Here is a 23,718-nt window from a genome sequence, read left to right as displayed (position 1 = left end):
GTGTTGTGTTAGTATTTGGATTAGTCTGTGTCTCCTTCTCAGAGAAGATGGGATTCTTGGCATTTTGAGTGGATTGATTAGTATTTAATGGGTTTAAAATAGGCGTGGGATCTGGGCTATCAAATGAGGAGATGGGATTGGTGTTAGATTTGGTATCCTTTCCGTGTTCACTGGCAATGGCCATTTGTTTATCTTTTGGTTCTTTAATCGCCATGTGGACAACATGCTTTGGGGGATTGATATTCTCAAATTTTTGGGAAAGATTATTACTTGTAGAATCAGTAATAGAAGGATTAGTAGTAGGTTGATTTGTTAGTTTATTAGTTTGTCGTGTAGAGTTAGTATTCTTATTAGGGTTAATGATATTGTCGTTTATATCTAATAGCATGTCACGTTTTTCGTTACTAGTAGAAGTAGGCACGTATGAGTCTGGTAAAGCCACGTCACTTTCCAATGAGACTAAATGTCTAATTGCCTAGGACCGGCCCAGGACCGCGGCCCATGTGGTTAGTGGGCCTAAACGGGCTGAACCATTTAAGACCGGGACCGGGGAGGTGGGACTAGCAAGTGGGCCGGTCCAAATCTTGAGGCCCGCGAGATCGGACCGTTTGATACCCGGACCGGACCGGTCCTAGCAGGCCCAACAACCATAAATTTAAAAAAAACTACCCGTTTGGGCATTTAAAATCTAGCCGTTTTCTCTGCCAAAATAGTCGTTGGCTATTTACAAAATAGCCATTTAACCTTTTCCAACTTTGTTTTAACCCCAAACTTTTTATAGTTATACTTTTCCCCTATTTTCAACTATAAATACCCCTTCATTATTTCATTTTTCTCAAAAAATAATCAATCTCCCTCACTCTCTCTCTAATTTTCTTCTATAATTGCTTACTTTATTGTTACAATTTGTAAAAAATTGTGAAGTTGGTGAATTGAAGTCTTCAACGATAATTAATTTTCAATAAGTTGTTCGCCAATTCGGTAAACTCATTCTAACTCTTAAGTTTTGATATTATAGTTTTGTTTATTTTATTTACTTTGTATTGCTTGATTAATTAAGATGGCTTATTCCTTAAAAAAATATTTAGTAAAAATAAGGAAAAATCCAAGAGTGGTGAATCTAGTAGCCAATCTATTCCTCCTCCACTTCCCCTAGCTCCCCGACCCAAACATGTTACCCGTCATACACCTGCTATTCTTGATAGCGATAATAGTTTATTACAATTTACCGAGAGGCAATTTTGTCATAATATTGCACCCGGTGAACAATTAAACCATGAATATATGAATGCCCTTTATGGTAATCCACCTATTGATGAAAATGATGATGAAGAAATAGATTTTGATGAAACGCAACCGGATAGCGATACACCCACTAGTCCTGCTCCTAAAGTTAACCCAACTGATAATAATCCAAATGATGCCCTGTTTGACCCACTTGTTACTACCCCTACTTTTTCTAGACAACCTTCTAAACGGATAGAAACATCTATTGTTTGGCCATTTTTGTCACGACCCAATTTTCATTATAGGTCATGATGGCGCCCAACACCATTGTTAGGCAAGCCAACCCTAATTAACTAGTGAGTTCATTCTTTTAAATAATCATTCTCGACATTTACTTAACTTAAATTCAAAACATCGACAATTAACAAATAAAAAAAGGCGACTGAATCGGGAAAGACTAAAGGGGATCATAACAATATGGATACAACCCAAAAATAATAGTCTACTAATGTGTGTGCCAGGAACTAGTGTCACAAGTATGAGGGCAACTAGTAGAATGTACAAAATAATATAACTATCCTACTGCCTGAAACAAAATAGACAGTAATAACAAAAGGAGAGGTATGCTGTTGAACGGCTCAGAAGGGGCAGCTCATCGTGGAATCTCGGTCAAGTATCAGGAACGCCCGCCGGACGGGTAGCTAGATGCACCTGCCTTAGATCATATACATTTAAGTAAAAAAGCGTAGTATGAGTACATAAACAATATGTACCCAGTAAGTATCTAGTCTAACCTCGAAGAAGTTCAATATGATTTACGCAATTTAAATTCACATTTAAGTTACAAATACGGCAAGTAAAGCATGCATTTAGGTCCTAGACTACCCGGACTTAAGCATAATAGTAGCTACGCATGGACTCTCATCATCTTGTGCGTATGTAGCCCCGCAATTAGTGAAAAATATTCAGTTATTTCTCCTATGAGGATAATTCCCTCTTACAAGGTTAGAAAGGAGACTTACCTCGTCCCAAAACTTACTTCAAATTTTAAGAATGTGCTCAAACCCTCAAATCGGAGCCGAACGATCCAAAAATATCAAATAGGGCAAGAACTAGTCAATATATGCTCAAGAGTTCATATTCTAACTATTAAACTAATTTTCCAATCCTAAATGCGAGGTTCCTAAAATCCATCCCCGGATCCACGTGCCCCGATTCCCGAAATTTTTGAAGAAAGTTGTTACTCATAACCTAAGGATCAAGGATATATGATTTCTACTACATTCCATAACAAATTTCGTGGTTAAATCTCATTTTTGTCAAAGCCTTAGGTTTTACTCTAAACCCATAATTTTCACTAACTTCCATGTTATAATCTACCCATAAACTATGTATTAAACTCACATTAAGTAGAAATAACTTACCTCCCAAAGCTAGGTTGAAATCTCTACTTTTGAAGCTCCCAAATCGCCCAAGTATGGAGTGAAATTTGTCAAAAATGACACAATTCCCATATTAAATGAAGGCCACTGCCTTTAGCGATTTCCGCACATGCGGTGAGGGAACCGCATCGGCGGTCTCGCTTCTGCAGGAGATCGTCCGCTTCTGCGAAAAAGGGCTGGGCCAGTTGGGGCCACATCTGCGGTCACGGACTGCTTCTACGGAAGAGGAGCCGCATCTGCGGAACATGGGCTCCTCCCCTTAGGCCGCATCTGCGATGACGTAGCCACTTATGCGGCCTCACACCTGCGGCTAGCCAACCGCAGGTGTGGTTATGACAGAAACTTGGAGGTTCAGCTCCTTCTCAAATTTTTCAACTTAGCTCGAGCCTCGTCCGATTGACGCTCGGGGCCTCCGGAGCCCCGCCCGAAAATACGGACAAGTTTGGAATCATAATACGGACTCGCTCGAACCCTAAGAATGCCCGAAACAACATTAAAACTAAGAATCACACCCTAAAACCAATTGAATCAAACTTATGAACTTCAAGTTCTTCAATCTACTTCCAATGTGCCGAAACGTACTTGTATTACTCAGAATGATACCAAATTTTGAGTGCAAGTCTTAAATGACATTATGGAACTATTCTCGATCTCGGAATTCTATTCGGATCTCGATATCACAAAAACCCACTCCAAACCAAATTTAAAGAACTTCAAAAATCCTTAAGGAATCAACTTTCACTATTAGGCGCCAAAACACTCCCGGGTCATCCAAACCCGATACAGACATACGCCCAAGCCCGAAATCATCATACAGACCTGTTGGAACCTTCAAATCCCGATTCCGAGGTCGTTTACTTAAAATATTGACCGAAGTCAAACTTGACCTTTTAAGCCATCCTTAAGGAGCCAAGTGTTCCGATTTCAACTCAAACCCTTCCAAATCCCGAACCAACCATCCCCGCAAGTCATAAATTAGTAAAAGCAAGTACGAAAAGTATTATTTAGGGGAACGAGATTCTAAAAAGTAAAACGACCAGTCGGGACGTTATAATTTTTTATTCAACTAAGAGAAAAAAATAAGTATAAGTGTAAAACTTGTGGCAAATAGTTAGCTTTTAAATTTGTTGGAGGTTGGGGGAGGGGGATGGGGGGACGAGAAGTTTGACTAGACACATATTGCTACACCATCAAGATAAAGTTAGATATCTTCGTATGAAAGTTTTGACCGAGGGGACAAGTGTACCTAGTCAGGCTGACCTTAGTATCGGGTCAAATCAATTTCAACCGGGAATTAACACTGTTACTGGTGGTATTTTATATTATAATCCAAAAAAGATCAGGAAGAATTGGCAAAAATGGTTATTGTTATGTGCTTACCTATAGTTTTCCTTTTAACCCTCACTTTGTGCATTATATTAGAAAAGTTTAGAATCCTACTTATAAAGATTTTTCTCGCACAACCGTAAAGAGCAATATAAATATTAACATGAATATGAACAATATTTGCGCTATTTATTTACTCATATAAATTGTCGTGTTGCTATTACAACTGATATTGGTAGAAGTGATAATGACTGTGATTACCTTACTGTTACTAGTCATTGGATTGATGAGGATTGGATAATGCAAAAGCGCATTATTGCTTATAGAATAATTAATTCATGTCACACAAGGCAGTTTATTGCTGGCACAATTACGGATATTTGTAGATATTTTTCACAACTAAATGAGCTTGAAGTTTATTTGTCACAGGGAATTGAGGAAGTGAATCCCGACGGCTCCTTTAATATTTTGGAATGGTGGAAGGACAAAGAAAAATAATTTCCGATTCTTTCAAGGATGGCCCGAGACATTTTAACTATTCAAGCTTCAACAATGACATCGGAGAGCGCTTTCAGTCAAACAAGACTTCAACTCGGTAAGTATAGAGCGTCTATGAGGGAGAGCTTGGAAAAATCAGTATTTTCAAAGATTGGATCCGTTCGGAAAGAAAAAAATTTAGATTTACTGAATCACAACCAGAGGTAGACGAAACTTACGAAGAAATGCTAGCTGAACTTGCAGAGGATTCTACTTTGCCCGGAAGCAGTGATGACCAAGCTTCTTTTCCGCCACCACCAACGGAAATTCCTCCGGACCTTAATAGATTTATGAAGTTTGTAAGAGATACCATGTAGATTTTTTAGAAAAATTAGTATGTATTATGTAACTTGTATTTTGGCTCATCTTGATTAGTTTCTTTTTCTTCTCAATGGTGGTATTAGCACCTTGTTGTGCTCATTCCATAGGGGGAAGGAAGACTAAGAAAGATATTGCCATATTTTTTTAATGCTATAACAAAATTATAATGCATTACTTTGAATATCTCTTTACAATATTTTTGTCTTTAAAATAAAAAATTTAGGTCACAGTTCTATAATATAATTTACAAGGAATTGCCTTAGATATTTTTATTACCATTTTTTTTCTCTAACTTCTGTAAAAAAAATTAAAAAAATAGAAAGTATCTGTTGGGCCCACTTAGGCCCGGGACCATTAGTTTGTGGGCCCGCGAAGCCCGTTTAAGTTGGGATCGGGTCCACTTAGGACCGGCCCGCGAAGCCCACTTAGGCATGGGCCCGGCCCACATGCCAGCCTTAGGCAGGACATGGCATTGATTCAGCTTACTGAGGACATGACTCTTGATAGGAAAGTGTGGAGGTTGAGAATTAGGGTTGTGGGTTGACAAGTAGTCGAGAGTTTTTCCTAGTCTTATCAGTAGTATTAGTACTAGTCTTGGATTTTCGTATTCCTAAATCCTTGCTATTACATGGTATATTATTCTTACTAGTAGTATTGGTATTATTCTTGTATTTTCTTATTCCTAGATTTTTTTTATTACACGTTGTGCTATTTTATTCCATTGTCCTATTACCTTGTTGTTACTATTGTTTATTGCTTCCTTTTTATTGTTTTTGAGCCGAAGATCTATCGAAAATAACCTCTATCTTCATAAGATCCGTAAGGTTTACGTACACATTATCCTTCTCGGACTCCATTTGTGGGAATACACTAAATTTGCTATTGTTGCTGTTCAGTAATCTGTTCATTTGCATTTGAACAATGATCATTTGCCATATGTTGCTGCCTTATCCTAGTGAAATTTCTTCCATTACTCAACTAAAATTCCTTATATCTAGTAAATTATAAATGTGATTTTTCTTATTTTTCATTTGATAATGACTAGAATATAGGGCGAAAAAGGGTATTTCGTGATTCACAAATTGGGAGAGGAGTTAATACCCCAACATCATTTGGAGCAGCTCCGTTCCTCCATTCACGTGGAAGGCCATATATAGGCTAATTAAAAGAAACAAAATTACCTTTTTACCCTAAAAGTACCATTTAGTGTCGATCAAGCGTGTTCACACAACAAATTTGAGCAAATGCAGCACGGATATGGAGTAATTAACACTAAACGGTCAAGAGAAACAATGGCTTGAACGCTTAATTGCATCGACATACACTAACCAATCCACTTCACTAACAAGGGAGTACCCTACAAGATACATGCATCTCAACCAAAATACAGCTTAACCAAATCTCAGAGTTGCATTCATGAATGAGCAAGTTACAATGATTCCTATAGAAGAGAAGAACCCAGTCACAGAGTGAGCCATGCTATTGCTCAAACTGCAACACCATTCATGCAAAGCATAGAGGGATGCTGCAGTGTCGCATATATCGGTAGAGGCTGCTGACTGTATCGAAAATCTGAAACTTGGTACTCAGAGAAAAGGCTTGGAGTAAATAAATTATGATGGGGCACCAAGATATGATGCAAGTCGTAGGATGTCACAGAATACTCCACCGGCTGTCACTTCAGCCCCGGCACCCGGACCACGCACTATTAGAGGTTGCGTCGCATATCTTTCAGTTGTGAATGCAATTATGTTATCTGATCCAGAGAGTTGCGCAAATGGGTGCTCCTTACTGTATCTTCGCAGCTCAACAGTCCCTTTTCCGTTTACAACATCCACAACTCCAACATATCTCAAAACCTTCATACATCAATTTTGTCATATAAAAATAGCACAAATACAAAGGAAAAAAAACATATAATGCATGCTTGTGACCTACTCCAACAGTCTTCTGACAAGAAAATATTTGTTATGCTGCTGAACTAGATTGAATCACACAAAGATGATGCGTGTGGCCTAATCAAATGTTACATATAAATAAACAATTTCTAAAATACAAACTTCTTTCACTAGGTTTCTGCCCCAAAGATTGAATCAAATAAGTTCTCAATGATGAAGAACAGTTCTATATGCTATGAATAATCCGTTACTTCTGTGATTGAAATGCTAAATGACTCATCAATTTCTCTATTCTTTTTAATGAGATTTCATGCTTCTCTTTCCTAGTGTCGCATATCTCATACGAAGTTGTTTCCTCCTCTATCCTAAATTGACCATCCATGTTTAACATAGTACAGATATTAAAATGTCCTCGGAAAAAAGTGCATATGTTAAAGTCAGAACATGATCGTCACCTTTCAGCATTTTCAAGGTATTGAAAAAAAAGTTTGGATGCAAGGTGTTAAACGAGTCCCATGTAATGCTTTTTGATGTTATGTAATGTGTCATGTGTGGGAAAGCTTCCCGCTTTAGGAATATGAAAACAATTTTGCAATTGAAAAGGCGATCATCAGTTTCTGATGGAAGGAGTACGAGAGTAGGTTCTTTCGGACAAGATGAACATCACAGCAGTAAGTATCCGTAACAGTCCAGCTCATTTCTATAGATTTAAGTCCAGAGTACTCACTTCCCGGGCATCTTCAGCATTTTGCCTCTGCTTAGCCAATTGTTGATCAAATTGTGGCAACTGCTGCATAAACTCCTCAGCAGATGCACAATCCTGAAAAAGACCACTAAAAATTACTTCATGGAGAAAAACAGCTATCTAACTAATGCCGAACATAACTTATCAAAAGAACTAATGCTGCACATAATTAAACTAAGCACTCACCCGTAATGGTTCAGGCACAAGGCTCTGAACAGGGATATCTGAAAGCTCTAGATGTAGCCCACTTTCCCTAGCAAGAATTATCACCTGGAACATGGAAGCCATTGTATAATAAAATTCTAACCCGTCATGCAAGAGAGTAGCACCCAAGTTTATACTGTGGCCTTTTTTTCAAAAGCAAAATCAGAGTATTTTACACTGGCCATTTTTCTTAAAAATAAAATCAGAGTAGTTTACTCTGGCCAAGCAGTGATCCCAAGATGTTAAATTCCGCTTAACATCACTAACTTTGTGGGAAAATGGAAATAGAGGAATCAGCTTATTTTAGCTAACACTTGAATGAAAAGAAATCAGATACGTGAAACCATCACCCAATACCTTTCTGGCAACATCTGTTCCAGATAGGTCATCCCTTGGATCTGGTTCAGTATAACCCGCCTCTTTTGCCTCCTTCAACACTTGGCTGAACGCTGTTGAGCCCGCAAAGTTATTAAATATGTAACTCAAAGTTCCACTGCAAAAGCGAAAGAAGATGAAACTGAATATGAAGAAACCAAACTAAAAAATTTTATTTCCCATAGTGCAAGAGGTAGTGAAGGCATGAGTCACCTCATCAGTAACAATTCAATATTTAGGAATGAGTTTGTAACAAGTGCAAATCACAATCGCATATATTAACATTACCAACCTAAAAATGCCCTCAATCCGCAATATCTTGTCCCCAGTTTCAAGAAGTCCACGTAAGGTGCTTATAATTGGTAGACCAGCTCCAACAGTAGCTTCATAGAAGTAATGTGTATATGATTGTCGCTGTAGAGCTCTCAGCTTCAAGTACTGGAGGCAATTTACGAAAAGAAAAATGCAATAACAGGTATTAGAAGCTCCCTCTCAGCAATTTCAAATTTTTTAGTGAAAGAGAGAAAAAACAACACTTTCAAAACATCGTCATCTTTTCCTCACTATAATGGAGTGGAAAGAAGACGGAAGCAAAAAATGATCAGAACATGTTGATGTAACTACTATTTAGGTATTTCCAGAAAGTGGGCAAGTTCAGAAAATCAAATATGAAAGTATTACCTGGTCTAGTGGTCCTGAATTAGCCTTTTTATTTGGTGTGACAACATGTATTCCTTTATGCAACCAGTCATAGTAATGGCTTGCTATATGAGAGTCTGCAGTGCAGTCCACCAACACAGTGTTTGGGATGAAATGATTTCCACGTACATGGTGAACAAACTTACTCAAGTCGGCCATTTCTCCTCTTAGACTTAGCAGCTCCCTCCATTTAGACAAGTCAATACCCCTATCAACATTGACAAGAACGCCTTAGGATCATGCTACTGAAGAGCATTTAAAAATATCGATATGTATAGCGTTATAACCAAAACGGAATACTTGGAGTGTAAGTTCAGTGACGAGACTCGTGAAGCGGAAGTGGATGTGAAGCTTGATACCCAAGTCATCCCGAGGAGGGGTAGTTTCAAGTATCTCGGGTCTATAATCCAAGGTAACGGAGAGAATGACGATGAGGTCTCCCACGGTATTGGTGCGGGGTGGATGAAATGGAGGTTCGCATCCGATGTTTTATGTGATAAGAAGGTGTCATCAAGACTTAAGGGTAAGTTCTACGAGTGGTGGTTAGACCTACTATGTTGTATGGGGCAACTCCCATGTTCAGAGGATAAAGTAGCAGAAATGAGGATGCTGAGATGGATGTGTGGGCATACCATGAGAGATAAGATTAGGAATAAAGTTATTCGGGACAAAGTGGGAGTGTCCCCCTGGAGAACAAGATGCGGTAGTTGAGACTGAGATGGGTCGGGCACGTTAAGGGGAGGAGTATAGATGATCCTGTTAAGAGGTGTGAGAGGTTGGCCATGGCTGGTCTGAGAAGAGGTAGAGGTAGGCCAAATAAGTATTGGGGATAGGTGATTAGATAGGACATGGCGCTACTTCAGCTCACTGAGGATATGACCCAAGATAGAAAGGTGTGGAGGTCGAAGATTAAGGTAGAATCCTAGTAGGTAGTCGAGAACTCCTCGTTCTTTTCCAATAGTACTAGTCTCAAAGTACGCATGATGCGCGTGTATCCTATCTCAATAAATATGATTTAGTTAAAAATTATATCTAATTATAAATAAAATTTTAAGTTATTGAAGATGACTATACATGTTGATCGTGTATAATTAACTCGATAAAGAAAGAAACTGCTTCATATAATTTCTCAATTGTCAATCAACAGTTTAACTGAAAAAATCAACTTTATAATATTATAACTTCAATTTCACAAGTTCTCTTGCTATTCTAAATATTTGAAAAATAATTAACTTTTTTTTAATGTGAAATCTAAAAAATCGGTCACTATTTTTTGTTCGAACACATGTATTTCCTCTTAAATTTAAATGGAACATACTTTTGAATATTACATGACAATTATAATCATTTCTGTGTCATAACATCATCTAAAATGACTGGATATTTATTATACTTTTTTTATGATTCTTTAAAGAGTCTTCAAATTAATATAATTTTTTTAAAATTTGAATCTTTTTTTTAGAGATTTGAAATGAAGAGGTTGGCCATATAGTTCATAAGAAAATGAATTAAGTGGTAATGTAAAATCTGGAATGACTAATATCGAATGAATATTTTATAATAAATAGCATAATATAAAAAAAATTAGAGTCAATTGTAGGAATTGATGAAAAATAAAAAAGAAATTAATGTCTACTTATTTTGAATACATTTCGTATCTATAGAATCGTCTTTGTTTTTTCATGTTTGGAATTTAAATAATTTAACTCTTAACATTTTAGTGTAAGAGATTTCGCTTGATTTTCTGATTTCTTTCATCAATGGTAGTCTTTATGAAAATAATTTATGTACCTTAAGATTGTGTCAATTGAAACATTTTACTTGATTTTTGGATTTCATTCATCACCAATGGTCTTTATGAAAATAATTTATATACCTTAAGAATTGTGTCAACTGGAAAATGATTTCACTTATATGTTGAATTTGAAAAAAAAATATTTTAGGTTTATTCATATTCCTCAATGTTACCTTATACTAAATTTTTAATGTTTAATTCTAATTAGATTTTTTAAATAGGAATTGTCTTTTTCAAATAGTTAAAAAATTGAATGGATGAAAAACATCCATGCAAGACATGTTCCAAACAATTAAAAAAAAAAAGGAAAACATTTATAAATCTCAAAGAATTAACAATCATTATATACCAAAAAATCTAAAATTTGAATAATTTCTCAGGAACAACAATTATTCTTTTAATCAAGAAATCCACTTATATTTAGCTTAATTTATATTATTTAAAAAATTAAAGATTTTCATAAATTATCTTATTGGAATCACTGATAATTTTTGAGTTATAGTGGATTTCTTCTCGACATTTGAATAAATATGATAAATATTTTAAAATTTTAAAAGCTAACGATATGATATAGAATAATATCATTAATGAAATATTCTGGTCCATTTTAAATTTCGTAACATAAAATGAGTAATTGTATATATGAAAACGTAAAACATTATTAAAAAGTGAAGCACCTCTATTATTATCCAAGAACCCCATACTTCCGCTTTCATTGATATTTTTAATTCTTTCCTTTATTTATTTCGTTTATTATTTTTATATAATTTATGTGTGAGATCTATATAAAATATATTTTCAAATGTTATAGCCAATTTGATAATATAGTTTGAGTTTAATTATTTCAAGACTTTTGCCACATATAAGAATACTTTGCCGTTTGGAATCCACACCTTAAAAGAAATATGTTACCAAACATTTCACACGTTAGATTTTATGTTTTTCCTTATAGTTCTATAGATTAATTGAAATACTAATTGATTTTAAATCCTAAATATTAGGACTTCCTACATTAGTTCAGATAAAGAAATAATTTAATATGTAATATTTTAGTTGACTTTAAAGTCATAAATATTTGGAAAATAATAAAATGACTAATTTGTCCAATATAAACAATATTTTAAAAGGGTTAAAAAGGCGAACGACATTTCATTAAGGTTCTTCGTGCTTTTAATATAATATAGATTAGTAGCGCTCTTGTTTTTTCGTATTCTTTGGCCTCCAGTGACCGCCATGTGACTGAAGGTCACGGGTTCAAGTCGTGGAAACAGCCTCTTGAAGAAATGCAGGGTAAGGCTGCGTACAATAGACCCTTGTGGTCCAACCCTTCTCCGGACCCCACGCATAGCAGGAGCCTAGTGCACCTGGCTGTCCTTTTTTTATCTTTAGTATTTGTCTGTTGTTTCGTTCGCTTCGTGTATCGTACTTTCCTGATTGTTACTATTTGATGCTACTTTTTCTTTTACTTGTTGTTGTTGTCTTTTTCTCCCTTTTTCCTCATCGCCCTTTGTCTCCCTCTTCTTTCTTTTTTCTTCATCTTTCTTCTTCGTCTTCTGCCCTTTTCTCTCTTTTCACCTTTTCTTAGCCGAGGGTCTATCGGAAACAGCCTCTCTATCTCGCCAGGTAGGGGTACACCCTCCCTAGACCCCACTTGTGGGATTATACTGGGTATATTGTTGCTGTTATAGTATTATAACCAAAAAAAGCATTTGAAGTGTCAGCCATCTGATAGAAACTAAGTTTATATTTTCTTTTTAGCACCAGATCATTAATTATTTTAAACATATTGCTAACCAAAAAGCCATTCCAACTTTTCTAATAAAATGGATACATATTTCAAATTGACCATTACATCATCAAATTCAAACAACAGAATAGACTTAGTTCCATATGCAACTCCAGAGTAGGTTAGACATAGAATGTCTCCCTTCACCCTAAAATCCCGACAACCTTAGTTCTCTTTTCTCTGACAACTCAAAAGTGCTCCTTTAATTATTAAGCTGCAGATCTAAGTTCTTTATTTCTCAAGGGCAGAAGTTTCTTGTTTATCACTGGTACTAAGTCCTTTAACATCAAGGAAGACCATTCCCAACATGGTACAGGTGGATCAAGAGAAAAGGAACTTAATGACAAGCATTCACATCAGCGAGTATTCTCCTATGGAGTCGTCAGGCTATGAGATTAGCATCAGATTGAGAAGGTGGAATTTGCAGAAAATGGTGGAGGAAGGAGCAGACATATGAGTATTCCATCTACCAGAAATTCAACATATAGGGAGATATCTTATGAATCGTTACTGAACAAGGCAAATTATCATCCAAGAGTTAATGAAAAATATGGATGAGCAAACAAAGCTCGCCAGACCATTTTTTGTGGAGAAAGAGCACAAACAAGTGGCTAGGACTAGTCCTACTACCAACAGGAAGACATTTGCCGAAGTGGTTACTCCCAAGCTTTGGCCAGAAACTGATATAGCTCTCAAACAAGAAGGTTTAGAGCTCTGGAAGGTGGAAGAGAGCTCTTTAATCCCACGAAAACCTTTTTTGAGCAAATTTTTGCTAGCAGAATCTGAAGGAGGTGAGACATCTGCACTTTTGACCCTCGACTTGAAAAAAAGGGACAACAAAGATCTATTCCTCGGTATTTCTGAACTAAAATGGGTTATGCCAAATTCTATGAAGAATTGCTGCTTGGTTGTGGTCTCAAATGAAGAAACAAGTCCTTCTGAGGGCAAAGCAGCTACTGAACAAGAGATGAAATTCAGATACATTTGTATGCTAGCCTTCTGGTGTACATCACAAGATGTATATTCATTAGCTCGCAACAGGAACAGGATCTTTGTGTAGAGGCTATCCCGTTCCTCTTTTTTTCCTTTTCTTTCTTTCTTTTTTTATTTTTTTGGGGCGAAGGGGACTGCCCACTTTGCACGTACCAGTCACCATCTAGGTGTCTTGGTTTTTCCGATTAATAATATCTCTTGTTTACTGATTAAAAAAGAATAGACTTAGTTCCATTAGTTCAGCAATCAGGTTGCTATTTGCAGCAAACTTGAATGTGTTGTGCTTTTATCTTTTATTCATAATGTTGTTTCCAATCATCGAAGCTGAGAAAAACTGATTTTAACAAGGGATTCTAAGGGGCCAAAGGCCATATTTAGAGGTATAACAAAAAACAGTTAACATCTAAAAGAAGATACAACTTTCAAGACTTACGACTCGCTCAGTAGCATTGTCCTCGATCCAGTTATTCCCATCACACGTAAGTCAATGTTGAATTTCTCCTTTAAGACAGCTGTCTGTCAAAGAAGGGGAATTGTTGAAGTGTCATTTGCCAAAATTTCCTTGAAGAATTGCCACAAATTACGGAAAGTTAAGCAATGAATTATTCCTCAAGTATCTGAATCACTGCATTCACAGCTGTAGTGCATCATAATAATATATTTTGGAATTCAAAATGTTTCCTTAAAAACAAGAAGCAGAGAAGTCATAAATTTTGGAAGTATCCTCCATAAATGTCGAAAAACAACATTGTCATAATCATTATGCCAATGAAAGCTGACGGACTGTGCTTTGGAAACAAAAGGTGCAAGCGACATCAACAACATAATTACTTTGGTTCAGATACACTTCCAAATGAACTAACAACCACAACTAATGGACCAGAATACTCCGTAGTGTGCCTGTGGCATTGCATAGAGGCCTTTCACAAATGAAAGAAAGTAAACAATAAGCAGTAAACACGTTTAATAGGCATGGAAACCATAGGCCTTCATTTCCTTTAAAAATAAAAAGGGAACCATGGGCCTTCATCTCCTGAGAAGTGTTTCTTCTCTTGTTTCCTACTTTTTTTCTTTTCCAGAAGTGAATGGAAAAGAGGATAAAAGCAAAAACAATCAATGTCAATTTGTTGACCACGGCTCATGTCTGGCAAGATGGTTTCTGAAATAGATTATATCAATTTAAAAAATGAAGGCCAACGTGCCATAAAATATTGTTTCTGAAACAGAACTATAACATTTGAAACATCCTTATAATACAAAAGATCTTACCAGACAGAAGCTAATATAGACATAAAGTAAAACATTATAGTCCTGGCTTGTTAGCTGATGTTGTGTAGTGAAAAAAAAGAAAGGGAAAATCAAAATATGTTCTAGAAACAGTCATGGATTATAATATTATAAAAGAATCGATAACCAAGGAGTAAAAAGTAACTACTCCAATAGGAGAAGTTGAATTGGTAAACCTGATCTTTTAATTGGTCAAGCAATGTAGCTCCAATTAATCCAGGTCCAACAATGCCCACAGCAATTATTGTTCTTGACAAATAGAATTTTGAGTGCACAGCACGTAAAGCCCTTACACAATCTTCTCGCTTAACAACTACTGTGATGTTGTACTCCGTGCAGCCCTGAGCTATAGCACGGATGTTGATATTAGCCTGCATTCAAATGCTAAATGTTGAAGACTATGACATTCAGAAAATTACCATTATAAAAAAGAAAGATACCATACATATTATAGAGGTCATCATTATACAACTATTGCTTGACATTTATTTTGCGCTACTGTTGATGGATTATGGAATACACGAGATATTTAAAAAATGTAAAGGTAGAAAATTGCCAAACCTTTGCAAGTGCAGTGAAAAGTGTAGCACTAACTCCGGGAGTGCTTGCCATTCTCTGACCAACAGCTGCCAAAATGCTACAATTGGGAATTACTGCAATCTGAGAAGAACTAAAGGTATTATCAGGTTGTTCAAAAGAAGTGCTTTTAATCAGGTAGCTTGATTATACAATTGCAAACAGTGAAACGACAAGAAGGGGAAAAGATAACTTCATAAAACTGAAGACAGAAAAAACAACCCCCAAGAACCCCAATCCATTTTGCTACAGTAGAAAGAAACAAGCCAATCACACCGTTTCAAATCAAAGCTGAATCCAACGGTCAAAGAAACCCTACACATTGAAACGATAAAGCAGGACTAGGTTAGCGCTTATATCACTGCTGATTAGGCACACAAAAAATGTTGTTTCAGTCTGTCCTCTTTCCTATTTGCATCTGCTACCACTAGAATTTGACAGCCTTCCCAATTCTTAGACTTTATTGAGCTAATATTTAAATTTTCAAGTTAAAAGAAACCAGAATCAAATGCCACAATTTTCTGATCTGCCTATCATCATAACTTGCCCAATATTGCAGGACAATGCTCAATCCAACGACGACTGTACTCTTCCTTTTTCTGACCAAATCAGCAAACAGCAACATCAGAACTTCTCTTGGCCTTTTTCCTAAGCAAGAACTCTTGATCCTTGGAGCTCTCAGTGTTACATAATGCATATCTAAAAAACACCCCCATGAGAAAGGGATTGCATTATACTCCAAGAGAAGACCTGTTGAAGCTTTGTCACACCACATCTTCACTGCGAGCTTTCTGTTTTTCCATTTAACTGGTCTCGCACAACATCTAAATGAACAAGTTAAAAGAGAAAAAGACTAGTGGACCTTTATCACATAACAGGGCTCAAATTAAAACCTTAACCAGGAAATGGAAGGTGCAAAGCGCAATAGATGCAAAAGGCATTTGCTAAAATACTGCCAAGAACTGAACACAACATTCCTCCCATTTTTCGCTTTCTGTTACTGCTACGACACTGTTTAATATCTTAAATGCAATCAGGAAGAGCAGAATACCTGAGAAAGTCGCCCTGCACTCAAAGCCTGACCAAACCTAGACTCCAAAACATCTGCAACGGCTTTTACTTCTTTCTCAGGTACAGCAAAGCACACTGAATGCTCACTACTAGCCTGTACTATATTAGCCAATTAAATTTCATATAGTCATACCAATAACAGTATAACAGGAATCAGAAGATATATGTACCTGGGATATCATGATTACATTAGCACCGACATCTTTTACTGCACTAAAAATGGCACTAGCCGTACCAGGAACACCAGCCATTCCAGTTCTGAAAGGAATAATAAACATCATGTAAAATAAATAATTTGTAAATGTCACTACTCTTGAATCAAGTGCAGCCTTACCCCTCAACATTCACAATGGCTACATTGTCAATTGTTGCAAATCCTTTCACAAGGGACTCCACTTTTTGTCCATCTTCATGTTCATCGCCAGAGGATCGGCAGATCATTGTTCCAGGTGCAGAAAGGTTGAAGATATTTTTTATAACAATTGGAATGTCATATTGCATCACTGGAACAATTGTTCGAGGATGTAAGACATTGGCACCAAAATAGGACTGCAGAAGGATGAGAAATTTTGCTGTTAGAAAGTGCCAGAAAGAGGCCATACTAAATTAGCAACTGTACAGAATGTCATGACTTTACCATTTCCCATGCCTCTTGATAAGACAGTGTCTTCAGTATTACTGCTTCACTAACTGCAAATGAAGTATCTTTTTAGTTGGAATACATCCTAGCTCAATGATAAATACCTGACAAAATTTTGGCTCATGAAAGGCATGCAATGAGCAAGGACAAACCTTTTCTAGGATCTGCACTATACACGCCATCAACATCTGTCCAAATTGTAACTTGACGTGCTTTTAGAAGAGCCCCCATAATAGCAGCGGAGAAGTCACTACCATCTCTCTTCAAAGTCGTAGGAATATTCTGAGGCGTGCTAGCTATAAAGCCAGTTGCAATGATTGTTTTAGATGGATTGTTAGAATACCATTTCGCAAGTCTCTCCTCTGATTTCAAATAATCTGGATCAACTTGGTTAGAACCTGTTGGGTTCACAACAAGCACTTCCCTTGTGTCCATCCAGCTACACTCTACACCATTCTGCACATATAAATTTCAAAAAGTATAGCAAATGTGGAAAATTTCAATTTCATAACTACAAGGCATAATGGCTTTGAAGGATTGGGTGAAATCGATGAGAGAACAACCTTTCTGACAGCAGATGCCAATAACTGAGCAGACCACAACTCCCCATGCCCTACAACAAAATCGGAAAAAGATTCTGTTGCATGACCAGCTGCAAAACAAGTAAGCAGTTTAGTTAATGCCAAAGAAGGGAGTCACAATCAAAGGAACTCCAATAAGAAACCACTTTAGTTCTAACAAATCAATACACTGAAGCGACAACCAGTATGCTAACCACAGACTGAAGTAACGGAAGGGGAATTTGAAGTATTCCGAAAATATCTTTCTTTTAGTTTGAGAAAAAAGCATCAGGAAGCTTTTTCCTCCCGGCATTAGCAAAATAAAACGGGAAACGCAAGCATACCAATATATATTGCACGGAGCATGGCTTTAAGGTTGTTGATGTCATGGTGCAGTTTTGATGAAAAACTAGCTAGTTCATCTCCATCAAGTAGATCAACAGCTGCTAATTTATGTTTCTCTAGAACAGCATCAAGTGCGGTCAGGTACGAGTCATCTCGAGACTGCGCTTTGTAAATCAGATCATACATCATATCTGTGACTTTTGACATTGCAGATACCACTACCAACTTTCTCTCTGATTGATCTGCAATTATTATGTCAGCTACATTACCAATTCTTTCAGATGTTCCCACACAGGTACCACCAAATTTATGAACAGACCAGCAATCGCCCTTCGGGAGCTGAGTATTTTCTAGTGCCCCATCCAACGAGTATTCTGTCACAATATTGGACGAAGGAAGAGGAAATCAGAAACTAGTGAAAATAACACATGGATGATGAGAAATTTAAGTGTAAAATAGACCTTTGCTCGTCACAGCAGCACTTATGCTGAACTTTGATGATTCTCTTCTTCCCCATTGTGAACTAAAATCCACTCTGAAATGAAAAAAGAAAAGCAAGGTGAGACTTTACCAGAATGGAAACAATGAGGTGAAAAGAAAACTCTCAAAGGAAAGGGATAAACATAGTAAGTGCCCAGGTAGCCCATTAGAAGTTCTGTTCCCATAATAACAAAGTCATAAGGATCTTTTAGCTTAAACTATAAGTCACCGATGTCGACAAAATTATCTTTTTTGTTTCTTTTCTTTTCCCTTTTTGATGGGGGGAGGGAGGGGGAAGGGGGATATTAGAAAACCCTACGCCTCCAAACCCCGTAGCCAATAGCCCAACAATAGCGTCGCCAAATTTGCTCCTTTGATGACTTGAAATGCCCACCTTATGTTTCGAGGTTGAGGGTCCTTACAACTGTGGTCCTTATATTCCTTCTGTTGTTGTTTTTCTTTCTGGCATCTTTTGTTGTTATGCATTTTCTCTTGTTTCTTTTCTGATATTATTGTCTCCCCTATTGAGCGGAGAGTCTCCCGGAAACAGCCTCTCTACCCTTTTTTGGATAGGGGTAAGGTCTGCGTACGCTCCACTCTCCCCAGACCCCATTAGTGGGATTTTACTGGGTATGTTGTTGTTGTTGTTTGGTATTTTAAATTTGAACTGGAAGTTTAGACATGGCAAAAACAAATTTCTTTCTTATGCCAGTACAGTCATTAGCCCAAGTTTACTTACATGTGAGGACCACTTCAACGTTATGTCATGCATTAGCAAGACATTAAATTTAGAAGAGTCCAACAACTGTCGGCAGAAGGGAAGAAGTTGAATGATGCAAATTCAATTCTAATGGATCAGAGACCCCTTCTTAAATTAGCAAAGGAAGATAAAAGGAATTGGACTGCGTCAACCAACTACAGACTGTTGCGTACTGCATTTTCTGTAATATCAAGGTGGCTAGTAATACATGCAGATATGGCACATTTTACAGAAGAAAAAAGGGAAAAGGAAAATCAATAAAAGATAAAATTGGACATGACAAAGATGCATGCAACTAGAGTACTAGACACACGTTTCTGTCTTTTCTTTTCCATATCTTATGATATATAAATGACTTAATCAATCTAATTAAAAAGCATTTATAAAGGTAGGAGATGCAGGTTTGTGTATGTCTGAGAAGTATAGCTTTACTAACGCATGGCAGTAGCTCTTTGTTATAATGTTCTACGAGGTTCACATCCCAATGGTACCTTGTCTTTTTGTGAGACCAAAAGAAAAGATCTTAATAGTGAAACTGCATTATTTATGAGTATAAGTGTTGATGAATGGACAAAATGTGCATTATAAATTGGTCTTTGTTAATTTGCTCTATACATCATCTTCAAGTGTATAAAGTACATGCTCATTAGCAGATGTTTATTCCACCTTATCCCCATCGATTGGATTTCTCTTTCTTTTTGGTCTCTTTCAAAAGTTTGTAGCGTTAAATTCCACAAAGAAGTCATCAGATGTCAGAGAAACATCTCTTTGGGGATCAAACATCAGGTTTATTTAAGAAGTGTCCATCTCTTATGGGATCAAACAACATGCTTACATATGCTAGGACACGCTTCCTCGAATGGACTAATACTACTCTCTTGACCGTTGCCACATTTATTCATCTGTATGCCAAACAGTATCGTGCAGACATCAGTTAGCTCCTTTCTGTTTATGTTATGTCTTTTAAGGTGATGACATTGTCCAAGAAACCCCACACTGTGGCAAATTATCTACAATCAAACTGCTATATCTGAATGGATAATAACTTTAATGGACATAGATATGGGACCTATACCAGTTGAATTCATTTCAACAACTATTTGTTGATTCAGTGGTTAATTGCAGGGATCAACTAGTAGAAATAATTCAAGTGGCTAGGTCAAAACGCTTACATCTTCATTCCTCCATAGTTTTCTGCTAAAAAAATTTCTCTCTTCCTATTCTCCCTGTTTGCCTATAAGTACCAACACATACACGCTAAAAAAATTTCTCTAAAAATTGATAACAAGTCTCAATATAGATGAATGCAAAATACTCATCTAAGATGTGGACCAACAACAGAAAATGTTCAACTTCCAGTGATTTTACAACTCCCCCCCCCCCCCTTCCAATATTATAGCAAATAAATATCTTTGATAATTCGCAAAAGGACATTCATTTTAAAGCTTAATTGGAAACAGTGCTCAAAAGCTAGCAGAATGACTTCCATGAAATGATAAGATAATTCCAATAGTTTAAGGCATGTTGTATTTCAATCCCATGCAACTGTGCATAAACCCTTTAAAAAAGACAACTCTTTTTTTCTCTGGGTAAAAGCTAACATGAGTAACTCATCTCAAACCAAGAATTACAAAAATCCAAGATTCTTGAAAGTTTCAATTACCATAAAGATAACATGCATAGAAAAAACAAAGAGAGAAATGAACAGCCAAATGGGTTATAAGGAACGAAGATTGCTTACTTGAGAAAAGGAGAGCGTTGGAGGAGAAAAAAAGGGTAGATCTTGTGAATGGTGGGAAGCTTCTTCCCCTTGGCGTTGAAATTTGAGGAGAGATGATGGCATGAAGAATAAGACGGAGAAACAGGAGATGAGAATGCCATTGTTGAGTTGATTGAAAAGAGTATTCCCCAGTATCAGTAGCAGCAAAAGAGAGAGACAAAGGAAGGGGTTTAAGGTAGAGGAAGTAGGTTTAACCACTGTGTTACATCGAATTATATGTATTATGCTATTTATATTCTTATTTGGGGCAGATATGGTTATCCCATCGATTCCACAATCACATGCCTATCCCACGGGGGGCCTAACAATCTGTTGAATATAGTCTCTCTCTTTTTATTTTTTATTTTTTTATATTTTTTTATATTTTTTAAAGAATACAGTCTTTTCTCGACTCTAATCTTTTCTATTTTATTTGTGTCTATAGATTATAGTCGTTGTTCTTTTCTGTTACTCATTTTGGTATTGCTAATAATGCAATATAATTTGCTATAAAGAACTACTGTCGTGTTTTTCAAGTGGTTCATTCTACTAATTGTGAATCGAGTACATAAGATTAAACTTTGATTATTATTATTATTTCCATCTACAACAACAATAAATTTAGTAAAATCTTACGATTGGGGTCTGAAGAGGATAGTGTGTACGCAAAACTTACCCTTACTTTGTGAGGACAGAAAGATTGTTTCCAATATTATTCTCATCCAATGAAAACTATTGACAAAAAATAAATGAAATTGACTTGGGGTGAAAGCATGTGTAAAATCATACTTATGCTGAACTTTAATTACGTAGGAAATATAATGTAAGAATTTTTTCTTTCTTAAAATGTAAATGCAACTACAAAAAGATCTAGGAAGGTGGAAGAAGGTCACGGCTGGAGAAGAGGAGAACCGGCGAGGGTGAAGTGCAGACATACCCTATTTTTGTGCCGTCATTTAACCTATATCCTATTTTTACAAATTATTTAACTAGTACCCACTTGATAGTAAGATTAGTAATATTTAGACAAAGATACCCCATATTTAACAAGCAAAAGAGCTCCTTATCTCCATAGTCACCTGTATTCACAAATTGAGTCATCAGTAAAGATGTCGATAAACACTGCCATACAACGTAAAAACTGACATACAACGAGGAGATAAAACTTCGGACATTTTGCTATAAACTTCATTTAGGTATGCGTGTTAGACACTTATGATATAAACTTCAGACACTGGGATATGAACTTCAGACATTTTGCTACGAACTTCAGTCATTTGGGTATTAACTTCAGTTTTTTGGTTATAAATTTCAGACTTTTTAATATAAACTTCAGACATTTTGATATAAATTTCAGTTATTTGGTTATGAATATCATATATCAGTATATACATCAGATATTTGGGTATGAACTTCAGACATTTGACTATAAACTTCAGACATATGGGTATATACTTCAGATAATTGAGTATAAACTTCAGAAATTCGAGACTGAAGTTAGATGCTGTTATTGCCGAACTTCAGGTCCCGAAGCCTGAAGTTTTTCAATGGTTGAAAACAACAACTTCACGAACCCATAGAGTGTGCGAGCAGAAGAGAAAGGAAGCACTACCAATGGAATCGTGTATTACTGCCAAAAATTGAGTAAGCTAGACAGCAGATATGTACATGAAAGCCTAGTTCCAATAGTCAAATTCATGAAATATGGAACTAGCATTAAATAAAGAAAGTATCACCGATTAAATTGGTGAATTCAAATCATGGATTGACAAACCAAACTACCAAACAGTGAATATGGATCTGTTTGCCAAGGATTATTAGGGAAACCCTAGGATTTAGTGGACAAGAAATTACTCTATATAGAAAGAGAAAGGAAAAAGGGAGAGAAAACAAAGAACGTGGAAGTTCGACGACGGTGATAGAGGAGCGTGCGGCTGCGCATGAGACACCAAATTTTGGTGATCTATTTTGGGTATAGATGGACCAGATCTTGATGGAGGGCAAAGTAGTACTTTTGAACTTATTTTAAGACACAAACGGGTGTAGATGCAAAATAATTTGAAGCTGGGTATGGCTTAAAGACCACTGCACAAAGTGGCTCTCCCGTATAATTTTTACAACGGGCGGAGGTACAAATATCCATTTGTAACACCGCTGTTTAGAATCAGACCACTCTTTAAAAAGTATTTAAAATTAAGCCACTAGTTTCATAAATAAATAATAGTGGGACAATTATATTCCCGCACAATATTGTCTTCTATTGTGCATCACCTATTAAGTTTCTTTTCTATCAAAAAGTATTATTTTCAAAATTAAGGTCTTTCGCCAAGTTTTAGAAGAAAAAAAGTGTTTTTGACTAAAAGTAGAAGTAATTTTTGAGAATCAGAAAAAAGTAGTTTCTTCCCTATAGTACTTTTTTGAAAAATACACTTAGAAGTACTTTTAAAATGTTTGGCAAACACTAATTATTATTCAAAAGTACTTTTCAAATTAATTAGCGCAACATAAATTATTTAACACCAAAAGTACTTTTTTGAAAAGCACTTTTAAAAAATGCATTTTTTAAAAATAAATAGTAGTAGTAATTTTAGAAGCTTGGCTAAACGGGTTATTAATCTCTTTCCTCTCATCCTAGCTTCATCTCTTATTTTCATACTTCGTTGTTATTTAGTACCTGTTTGTCCATAGATTATTATTTTTCAACAATGTGTTTGTATAAAATTTTGTAAGTTCATATAAAATTTTGAAAATAAAAAAGTAGTTTTGACTGCTTTCTTATATTTTTCAAAAAAAAAAAACTGAAGTCACAAAACTGTAACATTTTTCAAGTGAAATACATGTTCAAACATAATTTCAAATTTTAAATATCATTTTTCTACTTAACTCCAAATA

The 23,718-nt window shown here is 36.1% G+C and overlaps 1 protein-coding gene across 1 annotated transcript; it reads right to left on the bottom strand.

The window, feature by feature from the left end:
- Positions 1 to 6,133: 6,133 nt before the first annotated feature.
- Positions 6,134 to 22,764, bottom strand: LOC107787859 (bifunctional aspartokinase/homoserine dehydrogenase, chloroplastic-like). The gene is made up of 19 exons (XM_016609472.2): positions 22,439 to 22,764; positions 20,809 to 21,905; positions 18,289 to 18,362; positions 17,827 to 18,201; positions 17,486 to 17,574; positions 17,075 to 17,378; positions 16,920 to 16,972; positions 16,617 to 16,831; positions 16,453 to 16,540; positions 16,263 to 16,376; positions 15,197 to 15,295; positions 14,812 to 15,006; positions 13,782 to 13,864; positions 8,757 to 8,982; positions 8,368 to 8,513; positions 8,058 to 8,193; positions 7,683 to 7,766; positions 7,479 to 7,571; positions 6,134 to 6,712 (listed from the first exon to the last, which is right to left on the bottom strand). The coding sequence occupies exons 2-19, from the start codon at positions 20,946 to 20,948 to the stop codon at positions 6,467 to 6,469; spliced, it is 2,760 nt and encodes a 919-aa protein (XP_016464958.1). The 5' UTR covers positions 20,949 to 21,905; positions 22,439 to 22,764; the 3' UTR covers positions 6,134 to 6,466.
- Positions 22,765 to 23,718: the final 954 nt, after the last annotated feature.

The sequence above is a fragment of the Nicotiana tabacum genome, chromosome 6 (genome assembly GCF_000715075.1).
Source record: "Nicotiana tabacum cultivar K326 chromosome 6, ASM71507v2, whole genome shotgun sequence".
In the NCBI taxonomy this organism is placed as follows: Eukaryota; Viridiplantae; Streptophyta; class Magnoliopsida; order Solanales; family Solanaceae; genus Nicotiana; species Nicotiana tabacum.
This window is presented reverse-complemented; position numbering and strand designations above follow the sequence as displayed.